Source organism: Nannospalax galili, unplaced genomic scaffold (genome assembly GCF_000622305.1).
Source record: "Nannospalax galili isolate Female #2095 unplaced genomic scaffold, S.galili_v1.0 scaffold632, whole genome shotgun sequence".
Classification (NCBI taxonomy): Eukaryota; Metazoa; Chordata; class Mammalia; order Rodentia; family Spalacidae; genus Nannospalax; species Nannospalax galili.
In genome coordinates, this window is record NW_008332816.1 from 1,349,682 (window position 1) to 1,360,097 (window position 10,416).

A 10,416-nucleotide genomic window follows, 5' to 3' on the forward strand; every position below is an offset into this window, starting at 1 on the left:
AGGACACGGGAACCTAAGGATGAGGAGGTGTGCAGTGGGGCGCTACCTCCTGGTTGCAATCATGCACACACTGCCTGAGCAGGGGCCTGAGAGAGTGAGAAAGGAAAAGAGGGACATGAGGGTGGGAGGAGGCCTAGTTGGGAAGAAAAAGGGGGTCAGTAGGATTGGGAGGGGGTAAGAGAGCTTAGTGGTGGGGTGAAGGTATACAAGTATACTTTGTATACTTTTCTTGTATACATTGTATACAAGTATGATATTGTAAAAGTGAAAATAAACATAAAATAAGCTAACCAAAAGTTGTTAAAAATAAACACAGTTCAGTGGTCATCTGGGGGTGAGGGAGCACAAAGCATCTTTTTATTTAGTTTATTTTAAAATATTTATTTAAAGCCGCATGTGGTGGCGCATGCCTTTAATCCCTGCACTCGGGAGGCAGAGGCAGGCAGATCTCTGTGAGTTCAAGACCAGCCCGATCTACATAATGAGTTCCAGGACAGGTCGGGTTACAGGGAGACCCTGTCTCAAAAAGACCAAAAATTTTTTTTAAAATTTATTATTTCTATTGTATGTATGAGTGTATCGCCTGCATGTGTGTAAGTGCACCTGTGCCATGCAATGCCAGAGGGGGTCAGAAGAAGGTGTCAGATCCCCTCAAACTGGAATTATGGTTGGTTGTTGGCTGCCATTGTGGGTACCAGGAACCAAACCCAGGTCTTCTGCAAAAGTAGCCAGTGCTCTTAACCACTGAGCCATCTCTCCAGCCCTGTGAAGCAGCTTGTCTTGATGATAAAAGCAACATCTTGAATAGGAGGTTGCTGGAATTCATATTTATGGGATTGCATATAGTATTGTTTATAAAATTATTCTTTGATGAAGCTGATTAAAATTTACTATTGAAAATTTAAAAATAAGGCAACGTGCATTTGATGTAAATGCTCAGGAACCATCACCCACGTTTCAGAAATTGTTCTTGGCCCTTTGTTGAATGCCCAGCTCCAACACAAATGTGTTCTTTGCAGCCCATAGACACTGGGTGAGTAACTTGAGTTCTTATAATGGTCGTGTAGAAACTTCTGGAATCTGGCTAATCAAAGGGAAGGTCTTCCTTAGCTCCTTACCGGGGTGACTGCTGAGCTTCATTTTCCTGGACCTATGGCCTACAAAGCATGAAAAAAAGCCCACGTCATCCCTCTCCAGGCGAAAACCAGACTCTGTGTCACCCTGACCTTCAAGAACCCATCAGCCTTTAAGTTTGTCTGTGTAGTCCTCACTGTTTCTATTTTTTTTGATGGGGGTGGGGCAGTTTGTTTAAGAAATGGTGTGAAATAGAGATTCAATGCTACTTTTTCTTTTCTTTAGAGAGAGAACTTCTCATAAAGCAATGCTGATCTCAAACTTGTTATGTAGCTGAGGAAGTCCTTGAGCTCCTGATCCTCCTGTCTCCACCTCCCGAGTGCTGAAATTACAGGTGTGCACCACCATGCTCAATGATGTCATGTTTTATGTGGTATTGGGGATTGAACCCAGGGTACATTCTAGGTAAGCACTCTATCATTGAGCCACACCCCCAGCCCCTCACTGGTGGAGTCTAGGCAGGTGCTGTACCACTGAGCCATACCCCAGCGCCTCAATGGAAGATTCTAGGCAAATGGTTTATCCCTGAGCCGCATCCCCAAGTCCCGCACTGGGGGAATCTAGGCCAGTGCTCTACAACAGAACCACACCCCTAGACCCTCACTGGTGGACTCTAGGGAGGCACTCTGCCCCTGAGCTACATTCCAAGTTTCCATTTCTTTGAGAATTGTAACAATTAAAAATGTTGCTGAGCAGTTTTAGTTGGTATTGTGAATGAAGTTCCCAGGAAAACTGCGTCTTGAAACTGAACATTCTACAAAGCCTGAGTAATTGATTAGAACATCAGGGATTGTGGAGAGTTTGGAATGTCCAGAGTCTTATTACTGTTTATCTTGGGCCTTCTTTAGTCCCCTAAATAGCCACTCCTTGCCTACCTTCGTTTCTGACTTAGCATCCTGTAATTAACAGATAAACCCTTTTGGAATGTGTTCATTTAGCAGACCACCAGCTTCCACCAAACAAGACTGAATGTCATCAGATAGCATCTGATGCTTATAGCTGGGATTTCTCTTTTGCTGTATCTGCCTACTTAATGTTTCTGTCAATGTATTTGAAAGTGTCTTGATTTATGTCTTTTCTTTTTTCTGTTGCTGTAAAAACTTCGTGAAATTGTTACCACGTTGGAACATGAAATTTGGGGTACCCTGAGTCTGTGTTTGCAGGTTATGGTCACTCATATTTGGCTCCAGAATAATCTATCTCTTATCCCCTTTGAAATGAGAGTCACGCTTTTGTGTCAGCAGTATATTATTATTTTTTAGGATTAAGGTTTGCTCTATGATCTTAATCTGACTCTGGCACATTGACAGAAAATCTAGGACATTTGTAATTTACTTATTTAGGAGTTTCTGGAATGGAGCCAGGCCTGATGGTGTAGAGAGAGAGAGAGAGAGAGAAGAAGAAGAAGAAAAAGGCATCTCAGAGATTCAGAGATGGAGGACAGTCCTGGGTCTGGGGACCCTGGCTCTTAGGCTTTTCTACCGCAGTCTGCTTGGTATTTTGATTGTCATGGTCCATCTTGTTACACAATGGCTGTTGCAGCTCCGTATATCACCATGTGATGATACAGTTGCAGTGGAGGAGAGGAGTAAAGAAGGCAGAGTTCTCCTTATGAAACTCTCTGTTACAGAGAGTGTTGAATCCTAGATGGTCTGGGATATTCTGCTTTATGCATCACTGGTCATACCTGGTCATTTGTGCCGCTTTGGACAAACTGCTCTTGGTCACACAGACCTATAATTCTAGCTGTTCGGGAGGCTGAGGTAGGAAGATTGCAAGTTCAAAGTCTGCATGAGCTACATGCTGGATTGCTAAAATTGTTTTAGTGCAAACTTAATTTCCTCTTTCTCCAACCCCCCAGGCTTGGGACACAGCTTCTTACACAGAGCTAGTTTCCCTTATGAGGACAGCTGAGTACCACCTGTAGGGTCAGCCATCTTCAGTGTTGGCTGGAGTCAAGACTGGGAGACTTCACTGTACCCATCCTCAGATGAGAGACCTAAGACCCCGAGAGTGTGCTGTGCCGACGTACTGCCTGTTCCAGGTATTGATCCTTATTCTGGTGCCCAGCCAGGCATCTATCTATCCTCAAACACTAGGGCATGTCTCAAGATCTGTCACCAGACTATTCAATCATTTTGGTGGTTTGCATATGCTGCTCTGTCCTACCCTGGGTCCAATGGCACTGCAAGAATATTGGGAGAGGGCTGGAGAGATGGCTCAGTGGTTAGCACTTCTTGCCCTTCTAGAGGACCCAGGCCCAGTTCCCAGCACCCATGTCCGGTGGCTCAAGGTCTCTGCAATACCAGCTCCCAGGGTTCCAACACAGTCTTCTGGGCTCTGTGGGTACTGCATGCATCACAAACCTGTACACAGACACACATGCACATATGTAATTAAAAATAAAATTGATTTTTTTCTTGCAACAATGTCTTCCTGTAGCCCCAGCTGTCTTAGAACGTGTTATGTAGACTGGGCTGGCCTCAGTTTCACAGAGATCTACCTGACTCTGCCTCCTGAGGGCTGGGATTAAAGATGTGTGCCACTACACCTAGGTGAAATGAATCTTTTAAAGAAAAGAATATAGGATTTATTTTACACATACATGTAATATCTCACACTTAACACGAAGCCTCTTAACGTTTTAACTGTACAGTATCATTGACTGTAATTTATGTTGTCTAACTATTCATGTTATTTACTAAGCATTTTTGCCCATTGACAAATAGCTTCCCCATTTTCCCCCTCTTCCAGCCCCTTGGAGCCAACATGCCAGGCTTTGCCTTTGTGAACTTGACTTGTGACTTATTCTGTATTTAAAAAAAATTATTATTTTATTTTATGTGTATGCATGTATTGCCTGTGTGTAGGTAAGTGCACTAAAAAAAATTATTATTTTATTTTATGTGTATGCATGTATTGCCTGTGTATAGGTAAGTGCACCCATGTCATGCAATGCCCACGGAGGACAGAAGAGGCTGTTGGATCCCCTGGAACTGGAGTTAGGACAGCTGTTAGCTGCCATGTGGGTGCTGGGATTTGAACCCGGGTCTTCTGCAAGAACAACCAGTGTTCTTAACCACTGAGCCATATTTCCAGCTCCCTAGTCTGTATTTTTTGAGACAGGTCTTGCTCTATAGCCCAGGCTGGCCCTGAACTCACTCCCACGGGCTTGCATTACAGGCATGAGCCAGCACACCCAGTGTGGATTTGATTACTTTACATACCTCATAAAGGGGATAATACAACACTTGTTCTTCAGGATCTTGTCTGTTTAGTTTAGAAGAATGTCTTCAAGGACTGGATTTTCACACACGCATCATTATCCCCCTTTTTCCCACTGTGTGTATGGAACCACATTTTCTGCACCATTTATCAGTTAATGGCTATTTGGATTGTTTCTAGATCTTAGCTACCGCGAACAGTACTGCAATGATCTCGGGAGTGTCAGCATCTCTTTTGCATTTTCATTTCACCCCCTTTACACATATACCTGAACGGGTATTGCTGGGTCTTACAGTGGTTTGTTTCCATGGTGCCCCACTCAAAGAGGAAGGGCTCTCTCTCTCTCCTCTCCTTTCCCCACTTTCTACTAATGACAAGAAGGGAGGGCTGCTGCTTCCCCAAAGTGTTTCTGACCCATCTACTCAGATGAAGCATTCCCTGGGACAGTCCAGGCCCTGGCTTCTTACTAACAGTATGAAAAGGAAACAATTTTTGCACATCCTCACATTTGTTGTCTTTTAAAAAGCATTATCCAGGGGGCTGAGAGAAGACTCAGCGGTTAAGAGCACTGACTGCTCTTGCAGAGGACCCAGGTTCGATTCCCAGCACCTACATGGTGGCTACAAACTGTCCTTAACTCCAGTTCCAAGGGAATCCGAAGCCCTCTTCTGATCTCCATGGCACTGCATGAGACAGGTGCACTCACCTACATGCAGGCAATACACTCATACACATAAAATAAAAATAATAAAACATATAAAATATATATAAAAAAGCATTATCCAGGTGACAAGGCTCAGCAGTAAAGGTGGTTGGCACCAAGCCTGGGGCCCACATGGAGGAAGGAGAGCATTGACTCCCACACAAGCTCCTCTGACCTCCACATGCACTGTGGCACACATGCAGCCCCCCACAGACATACAACAAACTAGCTGACTGAACAAAAAATGTGATTATCATAGGTAGCTTCAGTTGTTGACTTGACATGAACCTAGAGTCATGTGGGAAGAGAAAATCTCAAGGACCAGAGAGATGCTTCAGAAAACTGACTGCTCTTGCAGAGGACCCGACTTTGATTCCCAGCACCCATATAGCAATTAACAACTGTCCAAAACTCCAGTTCCAGGGATCTGATGCCCTCTTCTGGCCTCCAGGGGCATTGTATGACACAGGTGCACTTACATGCATGCAGGCAAAACACACACATTTTTTAAAAAAAAAAACTAAATAAGGGTGAACCTCAACGGAAGAATTTCCCAGATCAGACTGCCCTGTGGCCATGTTTCTTGATTGCTAATTGATGTAGGTGGATTCAGCATACTGTGGGGCAGTGCCATCCCTGGGCAGGTGGACCTGGGCTGTATAAGAAAGCAGACTGAACAAGCCAGGGAAGCAAACAGAAAGCAGCATTCCTCCATGGTCTCTGCTTCAGTTCCTGCCTCCAGGTTCTTTCCTTGAGTTCCTGCTTTGGCGCCCTTCAGTGACCAACTATATCCTGTGACCCAAATAAATCCTTTCCCACCCTCACGACAAGTTGCTTTTGGTTACAGTAATTTGTCACAACAATATAGAAACAAACCAGGAGAGCTACAAAAGAGGTAAAAATCGTTATTTGTGGCAGGGCATTTTCAATGTGTGAAATATCTGGTTTGTATTTTATGAAGATCATAACATTGAATACTTGGGGAGATTTTATGATTTTCATTTTCAACATGAGGAAATGTGGGCTTTGAGTGTTTTGTAACGCCTTACTCAAAGATGACCATTACTTTGTAGACTGAGGACTGATGTGCACAATTTTATTCTATGGCCCACAGACTAAGAGGAAGGTGAACATGTCAGGGCATGAGCCCAGCTGCACCTGAGCTCATGGGATCTGGCACATTTTGGGGGGAAGCTAAGACCTTCCCTCCAAGACTCTGGTGGGAAGAGTGGAAGGGAGAGGAAAGAAAGCTCTTCCTCTTTGTGCGAGGCGGCTGATGTAGTAACCCGTGATCAGTTCCAGTCTACACATCCTGTTCCTTGTGTCTACGGCAGGGCTTCAGCTCCAGACCTGTCCAGGCTGCTGGCTCTGAGCAATGTTGCTTCATCCTACCACCCTGCTGGTCCTCGGTGAGTCTTGGAAACTTGAGGAATAGGAGAGGTGATTAGGGAAGGGAGTCTATTCTCTACTCAGGTCTGACACCAGCCGAGGTGGGGCCCCTTGGAGGAGCACCCCCATACCCTGTCCCCTACTTGGAGGCTACCCCTGTGGATTCAGTGCCAGGAAGAGGGATGGAGTATGAGGACAAGTTCAGCTTTAGGGAGCACTAGGGAGAGCCTATTTGGAAGGGGAGATGTGTTGGGAGCACTTGTTTTTCTTAGTATTAAGAGACTGAACTTGGGTCCTGATGCATGCTAGGCAAGTACTCTACCATTGAGCTATATTCCCATCCCTCTTTTAAAAAAATAACAGCTTCATTGATTCTTTGAGAATTTCATACACTTCATTTTGAATATATTCAGATTCCCCTCCCCATCTCCTCTGAGATCCACTGCCACCTCCCTTTCCTGATCACTTCATGTCCTCTATTATTTTTAAGGCCTATCAATTCTAATTTATGTTTCCCAAATGCTCTTGGGCATGGGGTCCATCCCCTGGAGTGTGATCAACCACCCAGCGTCAGATCTTCATACCTTACTATTCTGCTCTAGCAGCTACCAGCTGCCTATAGTTCCCTAGCTCTTACCACTGCTTCTTGCCTATTAGCTTTCTTTTTATTTTGAGACAGGGTCTCACTAAGATGTTTGAACATCTGACTTTGAAATCACTTTGTAGTCCAGTCAGGACTTGAACTTGTGATCCTCCTAAGTAGCTGGGTTTACAGGTCTGTGTGACCATATCTGGCCTTGAGGATATTCTAGGATTATTTCAGAGCGAGAAGGAGGGTAATACTCAGACACTACTGTGGGGCAGGGTTGGCTGGGTAATCATAGGAGGCTGCATGTGTGCACCCCCATCCAGACCTTTCTAGATTTAGCTCTCAAATAAAGCCATGTAGAGGGAGATTTTCTCACTGGTCTTCTCTTCCAGTGCTGTGCTTGGGACGGACGGTCCACACGGAGGAAGGTGAGTCACATCTTCTGGGTTGTTTCTTCAACAACGAGCAGCCTTGGCTGGGAGCATGTGGGGAATGTACACTCCGTAAGGCCTGGAGGGAGGCCCTAGACTCTTCCCTGAAATAATCACAAACACCCCCAAATGTGTAGCCTTCAGCAGGTCTCTCCCTGTCTTCATCTGTCTTTCTTTCTCTTATTTAAATGTTGTTTTAGTTGACAAATACCAGCGATATATATTCATTGGCTACAACATGTTTGATATATGTCTGCATCATGCAATGATTAAATTAGACTCAGTTGCACATCCATCACCTCTTAACACCCATCAGTTTTAGTGGTGAGAACACTGCCTGTCTATCTTCATGGGAATTTTGTGGTTTTAAAATATTTTATTTATTATTTTATGTGTATGAGTGTATTGCCTGCATGTATATAAGTGCACCTGTGTCATGCAATGCCTGCGGAGGTCAGATCCCCTGGAACTGGAGTTACAGATGGTTGTTAGCTGCCATGTGGGTGCTGGGAATCAAACCCAGGTCCTCTGCAAGAACAGCCAGTGCGCTTATCAGCTGAGTCATCTCTCTAGCCTTTTACTGGAATTTTGAAAGAACAATCTGTGTTACTGCAATGCACAGCAGAGCTCTGGAATGTATCCTCCTGTCTAACTGGAATTTTGTACCTTTGATCAGCATCTTCTCTTTGACCATCCACCTTCTCCCCAGCCTTTTAGTAACCAGTCTTCCTCTCAATTTCTGTGACATGAATGCGCTTAGATTCTACCTGAGTGAGATCATGCAGTCTGTCCTCCTGTGCCTGCCTTAGTTTACATAACACAATACCCTCCAGATTCATTCAGATTGCCACCAATGGTAGTATTTCCTCTCTTAAGGATGAGAAGATTTTTAATGTGACTGTGTACCACATTTTCTTTATCTATTCATCCACTGACTGACATATGAGTTGATTCTATCTCTTACCTACATGTATGTACCTGCATGTGATGGACATGGGGATCAGGTGTCTTTGGGACATGGTGTCTGTAAAGATGATTCACATCTATAGTGACTAAGGCTGAACCTATGAGATTTGTCTCTCAATTCCAGACCTCCGTTAACAGGGCCTTGACAGTCTTCAAAGGTGGAACACAAGAGTTCATATTTCTGTGTCTTTTTATGTACAATGACAGCAGGTCCTGTGGAGCCCTCACTAAGTTCTTCCCAAGGTTTCTTATTTTTATTGTTTTTTTAAGACAAGGTCTCACTGTGTAGCCATAGATGGTCTAGAATTTAATATTTAGGCCAGGCTAGCCTGGAACTCATAGACACCTGCTTCTGATTCCCAAGATGGAGATTAAAGGTGTACATCATGGGGCTGAGAGATGGCTCGGTGGTGAAGAGTGCTCACTGGCTGCTCTTGCAGAGGACCCGGGTTCAATTCCCAGCACCCCCGTGGCAGCTAAGTACTGTCCTTAACTCCAGTTCCAGGGGATCTGACACCCTCTTCTGACCTCTGTAGGCAGTGTACTATACAGGTGCATTTTACATATATGCAAACTATACACCATCCACATAAAATAAGAATAACACCCCCCACAACTTTAAAGGTGTGCATCACAATTTCTAACTTCAGGTCTTTCTCTTTCTCTGTATAAACTTGTGCCAACTTCCCTCCCAGCTGCCCCTCCCTGGCAACCCCTGGACTATGGTACTTCATGGGTTTTTGATAGTGGTGATGTCAGCTGCTAACAGAAACCAAGAATAGACATTGACCCATTTTCTGTTGGTGATAAGGAATTTCAAGCACAAATATTCCAGGCTTTGGTGTGGAAGGGGTGCTCAGAAGGTGTAAGACTGGAAAATGTTTGCTTTTCAGCTGGCTACAACAGTCAGTGTATTAGTCAGATTTGTTGCTGTGACAGAACACCTGACAGAAACAACTAAGGCAGGAGAGATTAATTTTGCTTAATTCATCATGGCAGGGAGGATGTGGGAGAGTAGCTCTCGGTCATGTAGGCAGGAAGCAGAGGGGAGCCACAACAGAAAAAGGTCAGGGAACTTAGAGTCTCTAAGGACCTACCCTGGGTGACCCCACTTCCTCCCAGCAGGCCTTTACTTTCCACAGCTCCACCACCTCTCACTAGTCTTTTTTTTTTCTTCCCCAGGCAGCTCCCCTGTCCACTCCTCCCCTCCCATTGGCACCGTGCAGAAAGAGAAGCATCATTCTTTAACTTTCCACAATTTTCTTTTTTTAAAAAAATTTTGAATAGGGTCTCCCTGTACCTCCAGCTAGCCTGGAGCTCGCTATGTAGACCAGGCTGGCCTTGAACTCACAGAGATCCGCCTGCCTCTGCCTCCCGAGTGCTGGGATGCTGGGATTAAAGGCGTAGGCCAGCACACCAGCCACAATTTTCAATTTTTCTTTTTGGTCTTTTTGAGACAGGGTCTCCCTGTAGCCCCAGATGACCTGGAACTTACTATGTAGACCAGGCTGGCCTCGAACTCACAGAGATCTGCCTGCCTCTGCCTCCTAAGTGCTGGATTAAAGGCATGTACCACCACTCCCGGCCCCACAATTTTCCAATTTTATCAGAAGCTTTTTACTATGTTTTTACTTCCAGGCTCAGTCCTCTTCCTGAGGCCTCACACAGCCTCACTTGAGACAGAACCAGACCTTATGTCTCCTTGTGGCCTGGTGACCTGGGCTCATCGCAGCCACATCCTGTTCCCATTGCCCTGTCAAATTCAATAGACTCTTCGACTTTCTTTCATTTTCTTGAACACTATAGTGTTTCGCCCATTTATGGACCATCTCACAGGCTGATTTTTAATTTAATTTTTAAATCGACAAAAATTTCATGTCTTTACTGTGTACTACTTCATATTTCAAAGTAAACAACATACTGCAGAGGGACTACATCAAGCTAATTAGCATATACATTATCTTGTTTAAAAATATTCT

General features: G+C 44.6%; 1 protein-coding gene across 1 annotated transcript in view; it reads left to right on the forward strand.

The window, feature by feature from the left end:
- Positions 1–6,363: 6,363 nt before the first annotated feature.
- Positions 6,364–10,416, forward strand: part of Lair1 (leukocyte associated immunoglobulin like receptor 1) — a 15,934-nt gene continuing 11,881 nt past the window's right edge. The window contains exons 1-2 of the mRNA XM_008827764.2: positions 6,364–6,471; positions 7,433–7,468. Of these exons, the coding sequence (XP_008825986.1) occupies positions 6,438–6,471; positions 7,433–7,468 (70 nt within the window). The 5' untranslated portion in view covers positions 6,364–6,437. The remainder of the gene's footprint in view (positions 6,472–7,432; positions 7,469–10,416) is intronic.